The 26,470-nt window shown below is 36.9% G+C and overlaps 2 protein-coding genes across 3 annotated transcripts in view; one reads left to right on the top strand and one right to left on the bottom strand.

Moving 5' to 3' along the window:
- The first annotated feature begins 6,587 nt into the window (after window positions 1-6,587).
- LOC123524546 (receptor-interacting serine/threonine-protein kinase 1-like) lies at window positions 6,588-9,358 on the top strand. The gene is made up of 3 exons (XM_045302824.2): window positions 6,588-6,893; window positions 7,316-7,498; window positions 8,613-9,358. The coding sequence occupies exons 1-3, from the start codon at window positions 6,782-6,784 to the stop codon at window positions 8,885-8,887; spliced, it is 570 nt and encodes a 189-aa protein (XP_045158759.2). The 5' UTR covers window positions 6,588-6,781; the 3' UTR covers window positions 8,888-9,358.
- Window positions 9,359-16,445: 7,087 nt separating this feature from the next.
- LOC123524547 (geminin-like) overlaps window positions 16,446-26,470 on the bottom strand; it is a 29,243-nt gene continuing 19,218 nt past the window's right edge. For both annotated transcript variants that reach the window (XM_045302825.2, XM_045302826.2), the window contains exons 4-7: window positions 26,263-26,345; window positions 21,894-21,983; window positions 19,503-19,656; window positions 16,446-17,735 (exon numbers count right to left, since the gene is read on the bottom strand). In XM_045302825.2, the coding sequence (XP_045158760.2) occupies window positions 17,731-17,735; window positions 19,503-19,656; window positions 21,894-21,983; window positions 26,263-26,345 (332 nt within the window). In that variant the 3' untranslated portion in view covers window positions 16,446-17,730. The remainder of the gene's footprint in view (window positions 17,736-19,502; window positions 19,657-21,893; window positions 21,984-26,262; window positions 26,346-26,470) is intronic.

Below are 26,470 nucleotides of genomic sequence, written 5' to 3'. Positions count from 1 at the left end.
ATTAGATAAATTCGCGCGATTATATAAAATATCAGTATTAAATCTATGCGTTCGTAAATTTCAGTCGAAAAATCTTTGAGATACAAATGAACTAAAGCAGTTATGTTGGTTCTTTTATGTGCCCAACGTAAAGCATTGATACACAGGATGAATTTTTAAAAGCCCCACACAAGAGCTTCAAAATAAAGACTTACTCGTACCTTACCTGGTATTTTCGCTATACACTGATATGTATGGAACAAAATAGAAACTTAGATATAAATAACGAAACTTTAAGCCTTTTTAAAAAGCTTTTGAAAAGTCATAAAATAAAATAAAACAACCCTGTTTTGGATAAATGACCTTATATAAATTTGAAATAAAAAGTTAAAAAATAAAGAGCTAGATATTCATATTTTAAAATTTTAAAAAGTAGTGAAAAATTACCATTAAAGGGAGATAATTCAAAAATGGCAAACTATATAAAGGGATAATTTTATAGACTGGGCAATTACTTTTGTTTTGAAAATGTTCTTGAAAATGGTTGAGAAGATTAAAAACTATTTTTTATTCAATGTAATATTAGGATAGACTGGTTCAAGAGCAAATTGCATGGTTAAAGTATCAAATGAAAAAGAGATTGGAAAAAAAAAAGAGCTGTCACAGGAGACAGCACGCTCGACTATTTTGATGCTGGATGATGAAACTGGGCACATCTGAGGAAACTAAAGCTGTCACTGGAGTGTTTAATGACTCCAATTGTGGATGAAGATATTGCACAATAGCCTGAGTCTATGTCAAAAATATCAACTTAAAGTAATAAGAGAGGTAAAGATAAAATGTATCAAAACACTATATAAGTATATCCTAAGCAAAAAGGGGCATAATTCATTAAATATTGGTGCCAGAGTTATGCACCTTGTGTCATATGGTGTGGGTGATGATGTTGAACAACTATTTTAAGTTTGAATCAAATCCATCCAGTAATAACAGAGACAGCGTGAAATGCATCAAAACTTTAACCTAAAATTCTAAGTAAAAAGGGGAAATAATTCATGAAAAACTGGTCCCAGAGTTATGCACCTTGTGTCATATGATAAGGGTAATGATACTGAACAATTGTTTAAGTTTGAATCAGATCCATTCAGTAATAACAGAGATAGAGTGAAAGTGCATAACATTTTAACCTGAAATTCTAAGTAAAAAGGGGAATAATTCATGAAAAATTGTGCCAGAGTTATGCATCTTGTGTCATATGATGTGGGTGATGATGCTGAACAACTATTTTAAGTTTGAATCAAATCCATTCAGTAATAACAGAGGTAGAGTGAAAGTGCACCAAAACTTTAACCTGAAATTCTAAGTAAAAAGGGGGAATAATTCATGAAAAATGGTGCCAGAGTTATGCACCTTGTGTCATATGATGTGGGTGATGATGTTGAACAACTATTTTAAGTTTGAATCAAATCCATTCAGTAATAACAGAGATAGAGTGAAAGTGCATCAAAACTTTAACCTGAAAATCTAAGTGAAAAGGGGGGATAATTCATGAAATATTGGTGCCAGAGTTATGGCCCTTATGTCAGATGATGTGGATGATGATGAGGAATAAGCATTTCAAGTTTGAATCAAATCCATCAAGTAATTACAGAGATAAGTTAAAAAAAAAGTGAAAGTGTAAAAAAACTTTAACCAAGGTGGGGACTCGGAAAGACGCCGACGCCAGGTCGAGTAGGATAGCTCTCCTTATACTTCGTATAGTCGAGCTAAAAATGGTATGTTGCCCATCACAGACCATTGGCTCCAACTTTAGAGCCACTGGAGCAAACTTTTGTTGGCGCAAAGTGAAACTGACCCAGAGGAAACCGTGTTCAAATTTAATCACCACAACAGACCGTAAAATTAAGACAATGGGTATAGAGTAATGAGATGTGTATGTGTTGAACATTTCAAGGTGATGGCAGCCCTTTTTGTAGTACAAATATATTCAGGCATATATGTGAACATTGCGTTTTCATATCTCATCAGTGTATACTTTTCTAACTTCAACTACAGATTGTTTTTCAGGAAAAACATATGTCTCTCACCACTTAACCCTTACCTTGCTAAATTTCTATAATGAACTTGTCCATTTTTCAATTTGGACAGTACCATTAACTGTTAAAAGGGGTGCTGATCAAAAGATATGGACTGAATAGCAAACAGTGCAGATCTTGATCAGACTGCATGGATTTGCAACTAATCATGATCTACGCTGGTCGCAAAGACAGAATCAATCATGTCCAGCATGGTAAGGGTTAAAATGCAGACATCGTAAAATGCCACAAATTAAAGGCTGTAATTCCAAAGAAAATCAATGAACCATAGCATTGCAATGATATACACAACAAAGCTTGGCACTGATGTTTGGTAGAATTCCAACCAGTCATATAGGAGAAGTAGCAGTCAGATATCACAGAATTTGACAAATCAAGAGCCGTAACTCTGCTGAAAACTACGCTTCACAATAATCACTGGCGAGGTTTAGTGAAATTCAGTCAAATGATATATGGCAAGTAATGTAAACATAGTGAAAAATGAAGAATCAAGGGCCATAAGTCATGTCAATAATATGCATAACTAAGCTTGGCACTGACAACTCCTGCAAAATTTGATGGAAATATGCCCAACAGTGTAAGAGAAGTAGCCAAAACATCATAAAATTTGATAAATAAAGGGCCATAACTCTGCCAAAAACCTCTGAACAGGAATATACCTATGACATGCACAACTTACCTTGGAATTGATCACTTTCATGAAATTTGGAGAAATTCCTTCTGGTTTTATCGCAGCAGTTGTCAAACAGTTGTTACCTAAGACAAGGTAAAATACGGCAAATCAATGGCTAGCACTCCACTGAACAAGAGCTGTCACAGGAGACAGTGCGCTCAACTATTTCGATGCTGGATAGAGAAAATGGGCACATCCGAGGAAACTGGAGCTGTCACTGGAGTGTTTAATGACTCCAATGGTGGATGAAGATATTGCACAATAGCTTGAGTCTGTGTCAAAAATATTAAGTAATAAGAGAGGTAAAGATGAAGTGTATCAAAACACAGGAGTCTGAAATTCTATCAATAAGACCATAAAAGTCTATCTTTACAAAGAATACCCCCTATATATATAAATGTTTATTTTAAATATATAGGGGGTATTCTTTGTAAAGATAGACTTTTATGGTCTTATTGATAGAATTTCAGACTCCTGTGATCAAAACACTATTCAAGTATAATTCGTATTAGACCTGCCTGATTTCATTTTGATTTTCGAAAAATTTCGATAAAAATCTTAAAAAATATTAACTCTGGATATATATGTTAGTTCTGGCTACCATAACTTAAGTGAAACCATCATAAAATAAAAATAGCGTTACCTTGTTTTTACAGGTAATGCCGCAGTGGGTTCTGGGATTTTCCCGTGGGTTTTGACAGTTTGGCGGGAATGTAAGGCACAAATCCCGTACATACAGTACCGGAATCTGTACGTCAGATGTATGAAATAAATCCCGTCACGCGCAGATACGCATAAAATAGTAGTTACATAGCTATCATTAAATAGCTAATAAATAACTAATAATAATGTCTTTATTAGTTATTTGGCTTAACTAGTGCATTAAACTTGGGTAAATTTAAAAAAAAAATACTTATATTTGCGACTCCCTAGAATTGTCCGTTTGAAAATTTTAGGATTTGAAATAAACCGTGTACCCGGCAGAGTAATGCAGCTAATGTTGACCTACAAAATACACTACTAGAATCTGTTACCTCGGCAAACACCTTGGAAAGGATATATCAAGACGCCCACATTAACAGGACAACTGAAAAGACTACCGAGCCTGCAACATTTTCGTTTTTGTTGTGTTGAGCGACCTGTGGAGTTTCCACATTTTCTATTTTATCAAACTACAAGTTTCCTTTGCAGTAACATTAAGATCACCTCAAACCCTCTTTAGAAAGCACATGGCTTAGGATTAAGACACTTTAGTGGACCCTTAGGGTCTAGTCACACCACAGCTGGAATATAACTTTAAAGTCTGGTTCCTATACACACAAACTTAGATAGTCCAAGTAGAAGCGGTACAAAGGCGGGCAGCACATTGGGGACCAGAAAGAAAAAATCTGTGTTTACGGTTACCCGACCGACCCTAAAATTTTGCCCCGACCCAAACGTTGATTTTTCCACTTAAAAAATCGAATTAGAATGAACAGATTACAGCTATGAAACTTTCCAAGGACTTATTAAACAAAACGAAAGATAACTAGTTGTAAAAAGATGACGGAGTAGAATGAAATAAAAGGCGTTAACAGTATCAGGTCGCCAACGATTAAAGGCTAGATGACTGAATCTAGCTTCTGATACGTTTGGTTTTAGGAGCATTCAACATTGTTTTCAATCAAATAACCCATTCCCGCATAGAATATGCATGTCATAGTATAAGCCATGAATGTAAACCCTGTTTTTTGTTTTTATTCCTTTTATTTGTTTACGATACGCTGCGCAGCAATATTTGTTTAACTGACAAAGCTTCTCAACCACACATTGTTCTGCATAACTATAAAAATCTAGTAAAATTTATTGATTAAAGCTAAGTAATTGTTTAAGTGAAGGCTTTTGAACTGTCACTATTTTTGTCATTGTATATTTGCTGTAGTCGTTTGTTCCGGGTCTCAGTTGCCTTTGAAAGGATGTTGTTATATGCAAAACATTCATCAAATCATTCAAACGTGTTGCATTTACATATTATATAACTATTTTCTGACAACTGCATCATTTATACAACGATTTACACCAACAGTTGGATGAAAAGTACATCAACTTTACCAAATATGTCATATGTTGATTTTGTCGAACGTTAAAACATCATTCCAAGGTTAGAATTTATTCCAAGATTAGAATTACCCGTCCGCTTAGCTCAATAGGGAGAGCGCCGATCTGTGGATCGCAGGGTCGTGAGTTCGATCCTCGGGCGGGCCGTATATTCTCCGTGAGGATTTGATAAAAGACATTGTGTCTGAAATCATACGTCCTCCACCTCTGATTCATGTGGGGAAGTTGGCAGTTACTTGCGGAGAACAGGTTTGTACTGGTACAGTATCCAGTAGCACTGGTTAGGTTATCTGCCCGCCGTTACATAACTGAAATACTGTGGCATTAAACCCAAAACAAACGAACAAACAAACAAGGTAGAACTATCTTACTCGGTTTCATGTATTTGTTTGAAACCAATTTTGTAATTTTCATTCATTGATTGGTTGTTGCCAGAAGGTACTAAGTGTCTACTTTATCAATACGTACTTAGGACCTTCTGGTTCTAACCTCTGTTGATTTCCAATATGTGTGGGAATGATCAGATGTGGCAGGTAACTCCGTCATTTTGAAAAATGTTTCTTCGAAAATTTCTTTCTAACAAAATATATGCCAAAATTAATGCTAAATAATCAAAATATTTCAAATTGTGTTCCATTTAACCAAACAGATTCTACTTGTTGCGAAAAACATTTTTTAGCTTTATTTTTGGCTGGCTTTTGCCGAAAATTAATGTAAGATGTGCAATGGGTTGGGGTCGGTCATTTCAAATATCTATTAAAGTAGATCAGGTATGGTTTCTGATATTTTTTGGCTGATATATATAACGACAAGTTACAACTGAAATAAAAGTTTTAAACACAGCACTTTATATTGTTTAAGAAGTATAATTAAAACAAAAAGAAATAAAAATATCAAAATTCCCCAGTTTTTAAAGTTCTTTTTCTCTAAATATATATCTCAGTAGATGCACGGTAACCCTTTCCAGTTTGAAACATTTTTGTGCGATATTAAAGCTGCAAAACATTTTTGAAATCTTAACAGCAGATTTTTTTTTGTAGATTTAAACACGTCTTTCTTTTTCATTGAAAACAAGTGGGTGGTGTAATTATGCTAGATTTGTTAGTGACATTTATGCATATAATACTGATATCACATTGTATTCATAGTAACCTAAAAGACCTGAAGTCCCTATAACATTAAGGGGGATAAACAGTAGGTGAATAAAATACCCTATAAGATAAAAACCAGTGCGGTGACCTGTGCTTTTTCTGCCCTTATTTGTCTTAGAAACTAAAGTTCTTTAAGCTCACAGAATATGAAAAGATTCTAAATTGTAGAAAATTTTTGATCCTACATCCTTAATAGAAATATAATGGGGAAAGAATTAAATATGTTGTAACTTATATCATACTTGCAAAATATTAACCTTCATAATAACATATATATATATATATATATATATTGCATTCCTTTGCGGTTTTATGTGTCAGTGGCATTTCCACCTCATCCGTTCTCAGAATACCGGAATTTAGAGTATACGTGGAGGTGCACTTGATTCATTAGCTTTATGGATGTATTGTACGCTGGGAACCAGAACAGTATATTTTAGTCTTAATGTTTTGTACACTGTATCATTCATTTTATAAGATGCATTGTTTATTTTTGTTATAAACAATCATAGATATGTTAAGATTTGATATTCATCCAAATTACATATATTAATAATTGTTAAATTCAGTTATATTGCAGATAAACGAGTACACCCAGATAAACAAGTACACCCAGCGGTAATTCCTACTTTCGCTTTCAATATTCATTGATCAAGACAAGGAAATACACAAGGGTGAAGTGAAACTTGTAAAACTACCATTTTTAATTGCAAAAATTGTTTTATTTTGATAAACGGTAGTGCTAGAGTCAGAAGTCAAAAACTGTTGTGCTAAAACGATAAAATATGTACGGAGTGGCATATGATGCGGAACTGAGTGATTCAGATAGTGATGACTCCTACACAGGACCAGATTACACGGTGGTTACAGTTAACGGTCAAAGACGCTTTATACCGGGTTTGTAAATGACATTTTTGTATTAAGAATGAAATGATTTTACCTTGATTTTGGTCAGAGAGGTTTCATTGATGATCATGTTTTTTTGTGTATGTACGGGCGCACGTATGTTTGAGAGTGTGTTTGGGGAGTTGTTGTCATCATTAATGATCATACAATCTTCAGAGTAAATAAATGATTTAGATTGGTTAGTCGGTAAAAGTTCCAACCTCGAACGGGTGGAACAATATATTTCCTGTCGAACCCACGCCAGGTGTGATGTGAGACCGATACTACTAGAAACTGTACCAATTTAAGTAATTCACTTGACTCTTAACAATATGGTTTAACAGATTTTGACAAAAGGTTTGGCAAAATTTGCACGAAGTTCTGAGGTGCTTGAAAATGATAAGAATATTATATGAAAATAATCTACTTCGCAGCTCAAGATGGAACTACAGTAGTAAATATCCCAGGTATGCGTAACTTGCAGATCGGAAGCGGACAGGTAAATGTAATAAATAGCCGGACACACCGTTCGCCTCGCAGGAGGCGATCGCCTAAAAGAAACCAAGAAAGAGATTCGTCAGGACCTAGCCACAAGCACCACTCCTCGAAACTGACAGGTAATCGTACTGTCATTTTGATGTCTGTAAACTGTACCCAACTCACTCACTCACAAAATGTAATATGGATAATGTTTTTTTTTTCATTTCTGTCTGATGTTTTGATAAATATGCTTACCATATTAATAATTAAATGTTATTTCACACTTAAAACTCTTTCCTTTTAAGCGTTATTTTTAAATTTTGTTGGGTTTAACGTCGCCTCGACGACAATTATAGATCATATGGTGACCCCAGTTGCCCATCTTAGCATTATTTCATCACGAGCGGGCACCTGGGTAGAACCACCGACCTTCCCTAAGCCAGCTGGATGGCTTCCTCACATGAAGAATTCAACACCCCGAGTGAGGCTCGAACCCACATCGATGAGGGGGCAATTGAAAGGTTGCATTTGTTATGACATATAAGTGTAATGACTGGTAGTTAAAATGGCATATTATTAGCTTATTATTCGGTAGTTTCACTTTTTTTAAATTTCATTTTCGTTGAAGAACTGAAGAACCGTTTTCACTGCTTATGTTAATGATTACTTAAATGTGGTCTTCGTTATCATATTTACTCACAAAACGATGTCGTGTGCCACAATTCGATCCTGTTGTTCAGAAGTTCAAAGTTTTCCAATACCTTAAGGTCCTTGCACCTTTGCTAAAAGCTTGTTTTTGTCTTTTCTTTTTCCCCACTTTTATTTTTTTTGTAGAGTATTGTATACATTTTTATTATGAGCATCGTGTTACCCAATATCTTTTGTCTGTACAGTTGTTTTATTTTTTGATGGAGGAGGAAGACCCTAGGTTGCCCTTCCGGGCATTATTCCATTGAGGATGGGCCCCTGGGTAGACCCACGACCTTCTGTGAGCCAATTGGTTGGCTTTCCCACATGAAGAATTCTACGCCTCGAGTGAGGCTCGAACCCACATCGATGAGGGGCAAGTGATTTGAAGCCAGCGACCTTAACCATTCGGTCATGGAGACCCCTATGTTTTATTTTAGAAAACTCAAATTAGAATATCCATTAAAGTTCATTAAAAATGTCAAAGCTATATTTATCTAATGTAGGTTGTTAACTAAATGGTAGATAAATTTATTTTTGTATACATGATTATTTATCTTGCAGAGTCAACATCCAAGCCGTCAAGGCCAGATCTAAACCATGTGTGTAATAACATTGGAAAACACTGGAAGGCACTTGCAAGACATTTTGGCCTTACTAGAGGTCAGATCGAATCAATTGAGGTTGATTATCATATTGAGGGAAATTATGAAATGGCCTATCAGACGTTGTTGAAATGGAAAAGACAAAATGGTGATCAAGTGACGATTCGGGATCTTGCGCATGCTCTTGATTCGATCGGAATGTCAGAACTGGCACGTGAACTTCCTGTCAGTTAGACAATTATATATGGTCTATGTTTATATGATATTCAGTTGGTGGGATAATGAATTTATCTGTGATGTATGTAAGAAAGCATGTGCATGTGTGTGACATGCCATGTAAAGCATTCTGGCAAAGTTGCAAAATTGCCATAAGTTCTGATTTTTTTATACGGAGAATACCACTTGGTGCAAAACTTACATCATTTGCATAACTCAAAACATACACACACTGCAGTCACATGATCAGAAAAAGTTAGTGTTGTATTCCACATAGTAGTGCGCCACAGCTTCTGCTAATATTTCCATTTTATGACGTAACCCCATTTGATGATTTTCATAGAATATAATCACTTTATTCTTAAATATATCAGAACCTCAGTTTATCGCGGAACTGAAAATTATTACATGCAATCTCAGAATTTACCCTACTGTCGTACATATGAATAGAATAAGCGGAGACAGTCACTATATGAATATTCATTACTACTTCCATTTGTCCACATTAATTTAGATCAATTAAAGATCAATTAAAGGTCTGAAATTCCTTAAGCCATTCTCGCATACCAGAGGTTTACCACGGTTTCCTAGTTGTTCATCTCGGAATTTTGACGAACCACTGTTGTATGAGAATGCTTTTTGCAGGAATGAATGATAAACCTAGGGAACAATCCATTTAAAATGTGCAGTAAAGAAAATAAGGAAGTTTTTCCTCAAACTTTTGGCGTCAGTAAAATGCACTTTAACTTCTTTAATGATTTGAGCTCTTTAGAATTTAACAAAATTTCGAGTGAAAAACCAAAGCTGACAATATGTTTTAAGCTCCAGACATAGTTGCAATCTTTTAATGTGAAACGGAAGATTTTTAAAGAAGTAAAGTGATATTTACATAAGGATGAAAATGTTTCTAGTATTTAACCATCGAAAGTGTCGCTTTCGTGGTTATGTCGTCACTAGTCTATTCCCCGATCTGTTCTAAACACAATTTTCTGTCACATCTAAATGTCGACGTATTATGAGTATTGCTGAAGCAATTACACGTACAAAGACAATAAACAGAACGTGTGACACGTCATACAGAAAAGTAAGTTTAAAAGCAGTTCAGGAGCTGCATTGCCATTTAAAAATAAACCCGAGATCTAGACCTGGCCCCAATTTCACGAAAATACTTAAGTTTGTTAATTGACATAAGCTTAAGAAAAGTAAAAACTTAAGCCTTAAGTCAGTTAACAAACTTATGTATTTTCGTGAAATCGGGGCTAGGACAAAGATGAAAAATGGGAAAGATTAACATCAGAAAAATGTTTTCCTTTAAGCAGAAACTTGCATACAAGTTTTACTATAATGAAAAGATGTAACAGGCATTCTATGTAATTTAACTGGTCACTAATATTTATAGTTATCTGTACACAGTTAATTAGTCTGATAAGAAACGCATCTTTCTCGGAGTTTCCTTCCTTATTAAATGAAAAGATAACCATAGATTTACCTAGTATATTAAGACATCAATTGTCAATGTTTTAAGAATCCAAATTCACCTGCGACTTGTTAAGTTAGGTTAAAAAGTGTCTTTTGCTTGACACAGATTTTACTTTAATGTAAAGATTATAAATTGTCCACATTCGCATAAAGTTATGTTAATATGACAGCAACCATGCAAAATAGTTGCCAATTCGGTTAGATTGAGTCTGCTCATGAAAGGACATAAAGTGTGCAACACCCTTCATTATACAGATATTGAATAAGCTCCATATTCTCAAAGGACCAGAAAATAGGGGGCAGGATGCAGAGATGAAAATTCAACAGGGAATGTCGCGCTCCAAAAACGCAGTCTCCCGATACCGCATACCACAGCAGCGCACGCACGCACGCACACACACAAGCCGGAAAACAACACAGCAGGGCACCTCCCAGGATGAACACACACACATACACACAAGCAGGAAAAACCAACACAGTTGGGCAACGTCCAGGGACGGTCGTTAGCCAAAAATATGGAGGGCGCCTACCCTCGTAAGAGAGAGGGCGTTAATACAAAGGCCGATGGGACGGGGGAAAGAAAAGCCAACAATATACAGAGACACAAACCATCAAGTAAGAAAGCGTGGCGACTAAGAAAGCGTAGCGACTAATTGTAGAGGGGGCAGTCACCAAACATGTACTGTGCTTTAAGATTTTCGAATTGTATCCGTTCGAATCATTCTAAAATAAGAATTATGCTTAATTTTCCAAATCTGAAACAAGATGAGATTTTTTTTTGGTCATTTTTGCCATTTTTTCAGCAGTATTTCAGTCATGTAACGGCGGGCAGTTAACCTAAACAGTGTTTCTGGATTCTGTACCAGTACTAACCTGTTCTTCGCAAGTAACTGCCAACTTCCCCACATTTATCAGAGGTGGAGGACGAATGATTTCAGAAACAATGTCTTTTATCAAATCGTCACGGGGAACATACGCACCGCCCGGGGATCGAACTCGCGACCCTGTGATCCTTAGACCAACGCTCTCCCCACTGAGCTAAGCGGGCGGGCATTAACATCATGTAGACCAGTGTCAGAATCACTGACAGTTTGTCTTGAATGCCTTAATTGCACAAACTCGCAAAGATTGGCTCATTGTTACTTCAGCGTTATGCGGTCAATTCTTTGGTATATGTGACATCAAGATTACCGGAGTTAAAAAAGTAATAAAATCGACAACAAACGTTTGATTGCAAGTGCATGGGATGGAAAATCGCATAAGACAAAACTTGGCTGAGATAGTAAAAGCGACACAAAGGAAATTAATAAAGATAAAAACATAAAATATCGATGTCTGGCTACATTTAAATAGACAGTGAGATTTTATGCTTAGTTAATTGAAACATTATCAGTTGACATTATGGCGATTCTTATGTTCAATGAACCTTAAAGATAAATGTATTTAAAACATCATGGATAACCTTCGTTTTCTCAAAAGAATTGCAATTTATCAAAGATTATACCTCGGATTTAGAAGCAGTTTTGGACAAATTTTTAACATTGGACAAACATTCAGAATAGATAGAGATGCCACTTGAGGGACATCAGGGGTACGGACACCATATATTTGACAATTGTTTGCAATGCTCCAAATTCTAGGAACATATATATACCATAAAAACTTAACGTAAGAAGAAATAATAGTACGTATGATTGTTCACCTTATTTCGGGTGTGCACGTATGTTAAAGGTTTGGAAAGTTGTAAAATTTGGTAAAGCGGCCTACCGTTCTGTTATATACATTTCTTGCCCTGAAAATACAGTTCACAGTCTCACCCTGTGACATATATAAAGATACATTCCTTGGTCAATTCTTCGTGCGACTGAAAGTCGGGTGTCTTGAATAGACTACGCCATCAGTACTTTAAATGCCGATTGTGTGATTACATTTATGGAACATCGTGTTTGTTCGTACATGGAGGACCTTGTATTTTTTTCAGAAAAGAAATTATTTCCCAGTCTTCCAGTATCCTGGTATACGTTTCATTTACCAGTCTTAATCTCTCTTCCTAAGGAAATTGCTGTTGCTCCCGGCATATCATTAATAAATGCTGTAAATAAAGTGGCCAAAGGCAGTTCCATGGCACTCAAATGACCCCATTAGATAGAACTTGCTCTTTCATGAAATTGAGGAAGGCTTTTAATTGGCGGAAAGTATTGTCAATAGTTTTGCAGTTGTACCCCACTAAGATTTAGATAAAAACAGAAACCATTTCCACATCATCCCACAACCACTTGTCTTTTGTTGGAGGGAAACAGAATTTCCTGAACACGCGTGTCAATTTACAGCACTTTTCAAACCATGCAGAAAACAAGGCCTCTCGAGTGTTAACAAGGATTTTTCTGTGATTAGTTTATGATCCAGATGTCAGACATTCTGACCATCGGGTAGAAAATTTGACCTCTAACATGTGACCAACTGGCCTTTGATCCTAGATAACAATGTTTCAAACTACGACTAGACCTCATAAATAAAACTTTCTGGTAAAGTTTCATATAGAACGTGAAGAAAAAGTTAACAAGGACTTTTCCATATGATCTGACCTACTTTTTACCATAAATCAAACTGTTCTGAGATGATATAAGACGAACATTCTGAAGTTTTATTAAGACTGGGCTAACAAACAGACATGTAGTGATCACAGTAAACTTGTTGACGTTGGACATGGATTTCACAAATTAGTTGACATTACACAATACATCACCTTGAGCACTGCTAAAATTGGGCAATTAAGCAATGCACTTCCTCTAAACATCTTTTACCATTATTGTTTATAATGTTATGTTAAATATGAGCCAAATACATACAGCAGTTCTACCAAAATATACACAGCGTCACTAAAAAGTTACCACCCTAAAGGCCCTTATATTTTAAAAATCGCATTGGACCGTGTTAAAAGCACCACTCGACTACGTTTTTGACGCAGCTCAGACGTCACTGGTGTAAAGATTTGTCAAATTCGATTAACTCCATTTTAGGCACGGGCTGCACGTGCAAAATTACTTTTTCGAGCAATGTCGACATGTACGAATATTCTATCGCAAATCATTCATCGCACTTGAAAGTTAGTCGACAGACTAAAAGGAATACGTTAAAAAACCAGAATATCTTTGCTAAGAATGCCACGTTTAAGGCACGATCAACGCCATCAGCATGGTTGACGCCAAACTTTCATGCCGTGAAATTGCACGTCGTATGTGCTGTTCTCACTGGACAGTCATGAAATGGGTTAGGAGACACGATCAGACAGGGTCTATGAGTAACAGACCGTACACAGGCCATGAAAAATGACGTCGATATTGTATAACAAGAGGGCCATGAAGGCCCTGTATCGCTCACCTGACCTAAAGATCATCAAGATTAACATTCTGACCAAGTTTCATTAAGATATGGTCATAAATGTGGCCTCCAGAGTGTTAACTACTTTTTCCTTTAATTTGACCTAGTTTTTGACCCCACACGACCCAGAGTCAAATTTGGCCTAAAGATCATCAAGATTAACATTCTGACCAAGTTTTATGAAGACACAGTCATAAATTTGACTACTAGATTGTTAACAAGCTTTACTTTTGATCTGATCTGGCGACCTAGTTTTTGACCAAACTTGACCCAGATTCGAACCTGACCTAGTCATCAAGACAAACATTCTGATCAATTTACATGAGTTTCAAACTTAAAATTAGGTCTCTTTGAAAAACCAGAATATCTTTGCTAAGAATGCCACGTTTAAGGCACGATCAACGCCATCAGGTCATTGGCATGGTTGACGCTGAACGTTCATGTCGTGAAAATGCACGTCGTATGTGCTGTTCTCACTGGACAGTCATGAAATGGGTTAGGAGACATGATCAGACAGGGTCTATGAGTAATAGACCGTGCACAGGCCATGAAAAGTGACGCCGATATTGTATAATAAGAGGGCCATGAAGGCCCTGTATCGCTCACCTGACCTAGTGACCTAAAGATCATCAAGATTAACATTCTGACCAAGTTTCATTAAGAAACGGTCATAAATGTGGCCTCCAGTGTTAACTACTTTTTCCTTTAATTTGACCTAGTGACCTAGTTTTTGACCCCACACGACCCAGATTCAAATTTGGCCTAAAGCTCATCAAGTTTAATATGCTGCCCAAGTTTCATGAAGACACAGTCATAAATTTGACTTCTAGATTGTTAACAAGCTTTACTTTTGATTTGACCTGGTCACCTAGTTTTTGACCCTACCTGACCAAGATTGAAAGTTAACCTAAAGATCTTCAAGACTAGCATTCTGACCAAGTTTCATTAAGATATGGTCATAAATGTGGCCTCTAGAGTGTTAAGTAGCTTTTCCTTTGATTTGACCTGGTGACCTAGTTTTTGACCCCAACTGACCCAGATTAAAACTTGACCTAAAAATCATCAAGATTAACATTTTGATCAAGTTTCATTAAAATATGGTCATAAATGTGGCCTCTAGAGTGTTAACTAGCTTTTCCTTTGATTTTACCTGGTGACCTAGTTTTTGACCCCACTTAACCCAGATTCGAACTTGACCTAAAGATCATCAAGATTAACATTCTGATTAAGTTTCATGAAGATGCAGTCAAAAATGTGGCGTCTAGAGTGTTAACAAGCTTTTACTTTGATTTGACCTGGTGTCCTAGTTTTTGAACCCACATGAACCAGATTCGAACCTGACCTAAAGATCATCAATATTAACATTCTGACCAAGTTTCATGAAGATACAGTCATAAATGTGGCCTCTACAGTGTTAACAAGCTTTTCCTTTGATTTGACCTGGTGACCTAGTTTTTGACCCCAGATGACCCAATATCGAACTCGTCCAAGACTTTATTGAGGATAACACTTATCAAGTTTCATTAAGATTGGGCCAAAATTGTGACCTCTAGTGTTAACAAGCTTTTCCTTTGATTTGACCTTGTGACCTAGTTTCTGACCCCAGATGACCCAATATCGAACTCGTCCAAGATTTTATTGAGAGTAACATTCTGATCAAGTTTCATTAAGATTGGGCCAAAAATGTGACCTCTAGAGTGTTAACAGTCAAATTGTTGACAACGGACACAGGGCGATCACTAAAGCTCACCTTTGAGCTCAGGTGAGCTAAAAACAAGAAAGTAGGTCAGTCGGACAAGGTCACGTGACCCCTAATCACTTGGGGTCATCAGGTAATTATAATTAAACAGTCCAAGAAATATCTGATAATTTTTTAAGTATTTATTCCTCTATAACTCATATAACAATTGACCCCCAGGGCGGGGCCTCTTTTCACCTCAGGGGCATAATTTGAACAATCTTGTTAGAGATCCACTAGGCAATGCTACATACCAAATATCAAAGCCTAGGCCTTGAACTTTCGGACAAGAAGATTTTTTTACCTATAATGTCTATGTTAAATTTGGGACCCCCAGGGCTGGGCCTATTTTCACCCCAGGGGCATAATTTGAAAAATTTTGGTAGAGGACCACAAGGTAATGCAACATACCAAATATCAAAGACATAGGTCTTGTGGTTTTAGACAAGAAGATTTTTAAAGTTTTTTCCTATACAAGTCCATGTAAAACTTGTGATCCCCGGGGAGGGGCCTCTTTTCACCCAAGGGGCATAATTTGAATAATTTTGATAGAGGACCGTAAGATGATGTCACATGCCAAATATCAAGGCTCTACGCCTTGCTGTTTTGGACAATATTTTTAAAGTTTTCCTTTCGGTTGCCATGGCAACCAAAGTTCTGCATGGAATTCAATTCTTTGAACAATTTTGAAAGGGGCCACCCAAGGATCATTCCTGTTAAGTTTGGTGTAATTCTGCTCAGTGGTTTTCAAGATTTTTTTATAAATTGTTGATGGACGCACAACGGACATTGAGCGGTCACAACAGAAACCATTTCGTTATCACCCCACAACCACTTGTCTTTTGTTGGAGGGAAACAATGTCCTGAACATGCGTCCATTTACAGCACTTTTCCAGGTAACATATGGTAGACTGAAATTACAACAATCTATTATGACATCTTCAAGATGTTATCTGAAACAAAAGCAACAACAAAATACACATGGCATGTAAGTTTATTTACAATAAGAGCATATTTTTTAATAAAACTGACAAACAACAATAAAGAATACATACAGTCCAGGAGTTCATTATGTACATGTTCAAAGCATTAAACAAAGTGGAGATATTTTGAATTTTTTGTAGATTACTTTAATGACAGTACCCGTTTCGAATTCTTCTACACTAAGGTAGGACTTTCACTGAACTCCAATTAAACTAGGATAAATCTTTTAAACTAATATAAATTTAAGGGCAATACTGGCCTTTAATGAAAGAGAAAATCATTATTTCATTTTATACAAATTACACAGAAACATAAGAAATTACACTGTCCCAAGATGGAAATTTAAAACAAGCAACTGATAAAACATACGAAGTAAATGGGTGATACTTCCACTTTAACATACCGTGATTATTCTTCTTTAAACAAAATTATTCTTTGATGAGGAGTTTTTCACAAAGCAAACTTGCTTTTATACACAGTCCGTCCTGTTTTTATTTTTCAAGTTTGTCTTGACACCCGTCAACATGTACAGAGATTTTCTGATGTGACACAACAGATTAGCATGACCAAGCAACTTCTCGAGTGTCACTTTGTTGCACTGCAATCCGATTTCTTGAATGTCAATGTTGTCCTTCCACAAATAGATAACACAAGTCCTTGAAATTCTTTCGGGCTATTACAATCGAAATGTCTTCCGTCCAGGATTTCTTTTTATGAGTATAGTGTTTTGTACAAATTGTCATGGTTAAAAATGCCCAATGAAAGTTCTAATATGGTCCTTCAGATATATACAGCTAAACATTCAAACAACATGCATTATGAAACTAAAGTTCACAAAAATAGTATAGTACAAGGAGAACTAAATGATATCACATTTTTAAATTGAGATCATGATGAAAACACAGTCACATCAACCTGCAAAAACTTTATTTATATACTACCAATAAGGCAGTTATTGTCATTGTATTCAGATAGTCCAGCAGTAACATCTTCAAAAGCTTGGTCTCTATATCATTTTATATCTTTCATATTACATTTTAACTTTTCATTGAAGAAATTCATTCAGGTGCCCATTTACTGTTATAAATTAAAATACTAAAACAAGCTTTTAAAACTATGCAACCGTCAGTGGTGATTTTTTTTTACAAAGACCTTGTTGACATATTTATGATTAACAGATAATTGTCTTCATAAATTATCATGAAAGATACAGCACCACTCGGCCACTCAAGCACTCTCCCTGGTTGCATCAAAACCTTCCATGAGACATCAACATCCGTCAACCTGAAAACATAAGTGCAGGAAGTGTTGTAAGTATAGATAACACACTCGAGGTTTCTGTTTAAAGAGAATATATATTTCAGCAGAGTTTTTCATTCAATACAATTTCTTTTAATTTCTTGCTATCTCCTAGAGACAACAGATTGTGCTAACAAAAGTGGCAAACTGTCAAAGCAAATAACGCAAGACATTTAAAACACTCTGCTTACTGCTCAATTTCAACTCATTCATGGGCCAAAACTCAATAGCAATAAAGACTATCCACCTGGTTATCAAACTTGGCCAAGATAGTCAACATTCTAACACTGGATAAGAACTGCTTAAGTTAAAAAGCAGACAACTTGAGGATGCTGCCCAACTCCATCACAAGTGATCATATACTATTTATCATTATCATGGGCATATAACATTATGTGTATTTCATTAAAACAATGACATAACATCTATGTATTATCTGGTATCATGCAGGCACCCAGAAAGAATGCTCCTATATCTGATCTACTATTTTATGTCAAAGACAGGCTATAGTGGCACTAATTGTGTCACTCATCTGACCATGACTATTTGACCTTCAATATATGTATGACACTCTGAATCATGATAAGTAACAACTTAACAAGTTGTAAAACAAGAGCACCGCCTTGTGGGTGCAGATGCTCATCCGATTTTTTTGTCTCTGTATAATAGAAATATTGTCCTACCCGTGTGTTTTTATGATATTTTTTAAGTCAAGGGGCCATAATTCTTGCATAAAGCAGGATGGAGTTATGTTTCTTGCTGTACAGAGTCAGCTTTTGAAGGTGAACAAATTTGGAAGTTTTAAAGCAAAGGCTTTGATAGTTTAGGAGAAAAGCTGACCTAAACACAAAACTTAACCAAGAAATCTGACTTTCTAAGTCAAAAAGGGGCCATAATTCTTGCAAAAAGTAATATAGAGTTACGGTACTTGCTATGCAGTCAGCTTTTAATGGCGAATACCTGCTTCAAGTTTTAAAGCAATAGCTTTGACCATTAAGGAGAAAAGTTGACCTGAACCAAGAAATCTGATATTTTCCAAGTCCAAAAGGGGCCATAAATCATGCAAAAAGCATGATGGAGTTATGTTTGTTGCTGTACAGAGTCAGCTATTGATGGTGAACAAGTGTTGCAAGTTTTAAAGCAATAACTTTGATGGTTTAGGAGAAAGGCTGACCTAAACAAAATTTATTTATTTATTTTGGTTTTACGGCGCACCAACCTAAACATAAAACTTAACCAAGAAATCTGGTATTTTCTAAGTCCAAAATGGGCCATAATTCTTGCAAAAAGCAGGATGGAGTTACGTTTCTTGCTGTGCAGAGTCAGCTATTGATGTTGAACTAGTGTTGCAAGTTCTAAAGCAATAGCTTTGATAGTTTTGGAGAAAAGCTGACCTAAACAAAAAACTTAACCTGGCAATGCCAACACTGATCAAGTGATGACAATAAAAATTTTTACCCCAAAAATCAGATGAGCTAAAAACAGACCAAATGCCCCAAACCTTACGAGGATGCTACTGAGATAGCCTAACGAAGATATACCAAGCAGTTCTAGGGAAAAAGCAGCTGAAAGATAGTTCTAATTTTAGTTGTAGTGCCCCTTAAAGATAATAAGTGCCCCCGTATAAAGAAATTCACAGAGGACTGGAAATAAAACCTTTGCGAAATTATTCTACAAGTGTCTTCATCATTCTTAAATATATCAAAACTTGGTTGTGCAATATTTCATTTTTTTAATTGTAAAATTTTCTACTTGTATCTTCTTCCTGTTTCTCAGATTCTCCTGTTGCTTCGTGCTCATCAGATTCACTTCCCTCTTCGGCTTTGTCAGCTTCTGAGACTTCCTCAACTGATTCTGTTGTTTCCTTTTCATCTGTTGTTTCGTCACCATCACCGCCTAAAACATCCTAAAATACAGACAAAACCAAAATTTTTGCCTTAGCTTGAATAACACCTAAAGGGCTAACTGGACAATTTGAAAAAAAGACCCGCATTTGTCTCTCAAACTAAGCAAGTTTTCAGTATTGGTCCGCTTTATGAACTTTAACTGAATACTGTGGACAATGTTACTAAGCTTAATCATTTCACTAACCTCATTCCTGTAAAAAAAATCTTTTCAATATCAAGTAAATGTATAAGGTGATGTGTCACAATCCTAACAATTTATGATGACCTTTATGATAAATTCTCATTTTAAGTTCACTAAATGAGCAAGATTTACAATTAGATTTTATGGCAAGATGTCCAGATTCACTGGCAAAAATTTAAAGTTAAGGGAAGATTTCCTGGAAGCATAGAGCACAGCAAACATAGCCAGAGCAACACATCACCAAGCAGGCCTGCCAAACTGAAATTGTGAAGGAAAGATATAGCAGACAGGTTGCTCCAAATATCCATCAACAAATACATTTATATTACATGAAAAAATATCAAAATGGGGATAGGGTGAAAAAGGGAGTGGAAGGTGGGGTTAGGAGGAAATAAACAAAGGATGAATACTCAATAGAGGAAGTCATGATCCAAAAACACAAGCTCTCAAAACCACAACTGTACAAACACGGATGTTCCAGAGCTCCATATAAGCTTTTGGTGCAATTGGGTATTTACCCATACTTTTTGTCTGAATTGGGTAAAAATAATATTATTACCCAGCCTTTTCAGAAGTAATTGGGTATTTGCTAAAACCAATTGGGTTAACATTTAATGTTTTCTGGGATACTTTTGTTCCATTGTGTTTTTTGCACTTTTAAAGCAGTCCGAGATCAATACATCCACAATATCCCGAACGATGTGTTCACCGCAATATGTGCTTTCCCGTAAGATGTCGGCCAGTTTGATGACACTATATCATCATAAACAGATAACTGTCTTTGTTGAACAACAAAATTTCTTTCAATTTTGTTTGTTTGTGCTGAAACAAGTTTTTTCTGCGACCTCTTTAGTACTAGATCGGCGTAAATTATTGTTTACAAAGCGTCAAAATAACACCCAATCAGACTGAATGGTCCTGTGATTTTTCTGATAAATAGCAATCTGTTCTGTCGTAATGTATAACCAGTCTACCATCTAGCATTGAAAGTTTCGTACCCGTTCTTTAATACAGAAAATGCGATACGCGAGCTATTTTTAATGAATTGGGTATTAGGAATTTTAACTGCATTTCTGTACGTATACTGAATGAATTCAATTGAGTTTTATGCAAATTTAATTGCGTAAATACGCAGCTTATTTGAAGATCTGATGTGCACAAAAACATGCTCACACAAATGCAAGCATACACAAACTCATGTAGTCTAACAAGACTTACATTTAGAATTGAGGCAAAACCGAGGCAAGATCTTCAGCTTGACTGGCAAGCAGTAAATAAGTAAACATATATTCAGATCTGACACACGGCTATCACTTGACTGCCAAGCAGTAAATGACCAAGAAAAACATTCAGAACCGAGGCAAGATCTTCAGCTTGACCAGCAAGCAGTAAATAAGTACACATATATTCAGATCTGACACACGGCGATCACTTGACTGCAAAGCAGTAAATGACCAAGAAAAACATTCAGAACCGAGGCAAGATCTTCAGCTTGACCGGCAAGCAGTAAATAAGCAAACATATATTCAGATCTGACTCACGGCGATTACTTGACTGCCAAGCAGTAAATTAGACAGACTTACATTTAGAACCGAGGCAAGATGTTCAGCTTGACTGGCAAGCAGTAAATAAGTAAACATATATTCAGATCTGACACACGGCGATCACTTGACTGCCAAGCAGTAAATGACCAAGAAAAACATTCAGAACCGAGGCAAGATCTTCAGCTTGACCAGCAGGCAGTAAATAAGTAAACATATATTCAGATCTGACACACGGCGATCACTTGACCGCCCAGCCGTAAATGACCAAGAAAAACATTCAGAACCGAGGCAAGATCTTCAGCTTGACCAGCAAGCAGTAAATAAGTAAACATATATTCAGATCTGACACACGGCGATCACTTGAGCGCCCAGCCGTAAATGACCAAGAAAAACATTCAGAACCGAGGCAAGATGTTCAGCTTGACCAGCAAGCAGTAAATAAGTAAACATATATTCAGATCTGACACATGGCGGTAACTTGACTGCCAAGCAGTAAATGAGACTAACTTACATTTAGAACAGAGGCAAGATGTTCAGCTTGACTGGCAAGCAGTGAAAGATTCTGATTCTCCTCCTTCAATTCTTCCATTGACTGGTGTAACTGCAAACATATACAATATTACTTTCTCTATTAACAGTTCATACATAAAACCACTGGCTGCCTACAGAAAAGAGGCAATTTTTAAATAATAACCTTTCTTTAAACAAACTCTTTTGAGTATTAAGATTTTCTTAAACCTGAAGATGAAATTGCAATCAAATACATCCTTTTTATGTCCAGCTACATCTTTTTTATGTCTAGCAGCAATTATTTGTAGAATGTCAAGGTCTGGCAACAATAGACATTTCTGAATTGCCAACTTTGTAAAATGGTGTAATATATCTGAAAGCAATTTAATTCAGTCTGACAATGGTTAAAGTTACCTGTTCAGCCCTGAATAAAAGGTTTCATTCACGACAAGTACTTTGTCACGTTTTCCACAAAAATGCAAGTGCAGCTTGCACTGATCTCTTTTTAAGTTGAACCTTCGCAATCATAAGTAATATGGCAACTCTCCAGCTCTGAAGGTGGAAGACCCAAGGTGCCCCTCCATGAATTATTTCATCATGAGTGGGCACCTGGGTAGAACCATTGACCTTCCATAAGCCAGCTGGATGGCTTCTTCACATGAATAATTCAAACATCCTGAGTGAGGCTCGAACCCACATCGGGACAAGAGATTTGAAGTCAGCAACCTTATCACTTGGCCATAGACATGCCTCACCCCACAAGAACTTGAACAAGAACGCCGCCTTGTGGGTGCAGACACTCATCTGATATTTTTGTCTCTGTATAATAGAAATATTGTCATACCATGAATTTCTAAGTCCAAAAGGGGTCATAATTCTTGCAAAAAAAAAAAAAGCAATGTAGAATTATGGTACTTGCTGTGCAGTCAGCTTTTAATGGTGAATAACTGCTCCAAGTTTTAAAGCAATAGCTTTGACCGTTAAGGAGAAAAGTTGACCTAAATGCAAAAATTAAGAAACCTGATATTTTCTAAGTCCAAAAAGGGGCCATAATTCTTGCAAAAAGCAGGATGGAGTTATGTTTATTGCTGTACAGAGTCAACTTTTGATGGTGAACAAGTTTTGCAAGTTTTTAAGCAATAGTTTTAAGAGTTTAGGAGAAAAGCTGACCTAAACACAAACTTACCTAAGAAATCTGATTTTCTAAGTCCAAAAGGGGCCATAATTCTTGCAAAAAGCAGGATGGAGTTATGTTTATTGCTGTACTGACTCACCTGAGTCAGCTTTTGATGGTGACAAGTGTTGCAAGTTTTAAAGCAATAGCTTTGATAGTTTAGGAGAAAAGTTGACCTAAACATAAAACTTAACCGAGCTTTGATAGTTTAGGAGAAAAGCTGACCTAAACATAAAACTTAACCAGGTAACGCCGACGCCGATCAAGTGATGACAATTAGTCATCATTTTTGGGAAGCGTAGCCTTCCCAAAGTCGCCAAACTACGTATACAGACATTGGTGACATTGTAGTTACAAATACAGTTACTACCTTTCTCCATACATACACTATAAAAGTAGTTCAGTACTTCTATGAAATCCAAGGGTCTAAGGTAAACAGATCGATACCATTTCTTTAGCATATGCAATAAATGCGAAGACTTATGATTTGTAAATGAACAAGAGCTGTCTCCATAGGATGACACATGCCCCCGATGGCACTTTGAATGAATAGTTATGGCCGATGTTCGAGTTTAGGACCTTTGACCTACGGACCTGAGTCTTGCGCGCAACACGTCGTCTTACTGTGGTACACATTCATGCCCAATAATTTTAAAATCCATGCATGAATGACAAAGATATGGACCGGACACGCCCATCAATGCACTATCATGAAATATGACCTTTAACGTCTAAGTGTGACCTTGACCTTTGAGCTACGGACCTGGGTCTTGCGTGTGACACGTCGTCTTACTGTGGTACACATTCATGCCAAGTTATTTGAAAATCCATCCATGGATGACAAAGATATGGACCGGACACCAATGCACTATCATGAAAAATGACCTTTAACGTCTAAGTGTGACCTTGACCTTTGAGCTAAGGACCTGGGTCTTGCACGCGACACCTCATCTTACTGTGGTACACATGTCATTCATGCCAAGTTATTTGAAAATCCATCCATCGATGACAAAGATATGGACCGGACACAAATGCACATCATGAAAAATGACCTTTAACGTCTAAGTGTGACCTTGACCTTTAAGTTACGGACCTGGGTCTTGAGCGCGACACGTCGTCTTACTGTGGTACACATTCATGCCAAGTTATTTGAAAATCCATCCATCGATGACAAAGATATGGACAGGACACGAAAATTGCAGACAGACCGACAGACAGTTCAAAACTATATGCCACCCTTCGAGGGCATAAAAATATGGCAGGGATTATAAGTTCTTGTAAAGAACTTTGTCTATGCTTAGTACTACTTAACGACGCAATTATTTATCATGAGACCAAGACCAAGAACACGTGGTTTCGGTTCAGCACCACCTTTTACAGGCTGGACACCACTAAATCCGGCTGTTCTTTATTTCATACAAAATCCACTTTTTTTATAAGGGCTTTTCGACATTTTCTAGCATATCAAATTTTCAGATACTTATATTCCCATAAAGAACTATATCGCTATTTTAGAAAAACAACAAGAGCTGTCACTAATGGTGACAAATGCCCCCGCAGCACCTTGACCTTTGACCTGGTGACCCCAATGTCAGTAGGGGTGGTGTACTCAGTAAGTACTATCAGCATGTGAAGTTTGAAGGTCCTGAATGAAGTGGTTTGCATGTAAAGTGCCTTCATGCAGAAAGTTAAGTTGGCCCCTGTGACCTTGACCTTTGACCTGGTGACCCCAAAGTCAGTAGGGTTGGTGTACTCATAAAGTACTATCAGCATGTAAAGTTTTAAGGTCCTGGGTGAAGTGGTTCGCGAGAAAAGTGCCTTCATGCAAAAATTAACGTTGGCCCCTGTGACCTTGACCTTTGACCTGGTGACCCCAAAGTTAGTAGGAGTGGTGTACTCAATAAGTACTATCAGCATGTGAAGTTGGAAGGTCCTTGATGCAGTGGTTCGCGAGTAAAGTGCCTTCATGCAAAAAGTAAACGTTGGCCCCTGTGACCTTGACTTTTGACCTGGTGACCCCAAAATCAGTAGGGGTTGTGTACTCAATAAGTACTATCAGCATGTGAAGTTTGAAGGTCCTGGGTGCAGTGGTTCGCGAGTAAAGTGCCTTCATGCAAAAAGTTCACGTTGGCCCCTGCGACCTTGTCTTTTGACCTGGTGACCTCAAAGTCAATAGGGGTGATGTACTCAATAAGTACTATCAGCACATGAAGTTTGAAGGTCCTGGGTGCAGTGGTTCGCTAGTAATGTGCCTTCATGCAAAAAGTTAATATTGGCCCCTGTGACCTTGATCTTTGACCTGGTGACCCCAAAGTCAGTAGGGGTGGTGTACTCAATAAATACTATCAGCATGTGATGTTTTAAGGTCCTGAATGAAGTGGTTTGCATGTAAAGTGCCTTCATGCAAAAAGTTCACGTTGGCCCCTGTGACCTTGACCTTTGACCTGGTGACCCCGAAGTCAGTAGGGTTGGTGTACTCATAAAGTACTATCAGCAAGTAAAGTTTGAAGGTCCTGGGTGAAGTGGTTCACAAGAAAAATGCCTTCATGAAAAAAATTAACGTTGGCCCGTGACCTTGACCTTTGACCTGGTGACCCAAAAGTCAGTAGGAGTGGTGTACTCAATAAGTACTATCAGCATGTGAAGTTGAAGGTCCTGGGTGCAGTGGTTCGCGAGTAAAGTACCTTCATGAAAAAAGTTAACCTTGGCCCCTGTGACCTTAACTTTTGACCCCAAAGTCAGTAGGGGTGGTGTACTCAATAAGTACTATCAGCATGTGAAGTTTGAAGGTCCTGGGTGCAGTGGTTCGCAAGTAAAGTGCCTTCATGCAAAAAGTTAACGTTGTGACTAACGAACTAACTAACGGACGGACAGTTGAAAACTAATATGCCTCCCTTCGGGGGCATAAAAAGAAAAGCAGGTGTTAACTTTTATATAGACTGACTTTGGTCTGAACATGGGTTACTTTTTGGGTTTAATGAGTTCAAAAAACTGGAAGCATTGAGTGAAATATTGCAAAATGATGGAATCTTTTCTTGCCTGGCTTCTCAGTTAAAATGCATACCAGTTCAGCTACGCTTCCCTACAGTCCTCTCAGGGCTTTGATTTTTCAAAAAATCAGATGAGCTAATATATGATACTAAATAAATTCAAAGTAGTGAGTCTTTTGGTATGTTTAGGCTACTAAACTGCTTACTTGTTCATTTTCTGTCAAAGCTTCAGCGAGTGACAACCGTCTTTCCTCAGCCAACTCACGCCAGTAACTCTCCGGAATTGGATCTGGAAAATAAAACAATTACAACAGTGTCAGGATGGTTGGAGGGGTTGAGAAATTTCAAATAAAACGCAAGATGCATATCTTTACATGCTGAATAACAATCCTTTTCATGACTATGTCTAATACT

This window comes from Mercenaria mercenaria, chromosome 3 (genome assembly GCF_021730395.1).
Source record: "Mercenaria mercenaria strain notata chromosome 3, MADL_Memer_1, whole genome shotgun sequence".
Taxonomy (NCBI): domain Eukaryota; kingdom Metazoa; phylum Mollusca; class Bivalvia; order Venerida; family Veneridae; genus Mercenaria; species Mercenaria mercenaria.
Note: the sequence above shows the minus strand (reverse complement) of the source record. Positions and strands in the feature narration are given on the sequence as shown.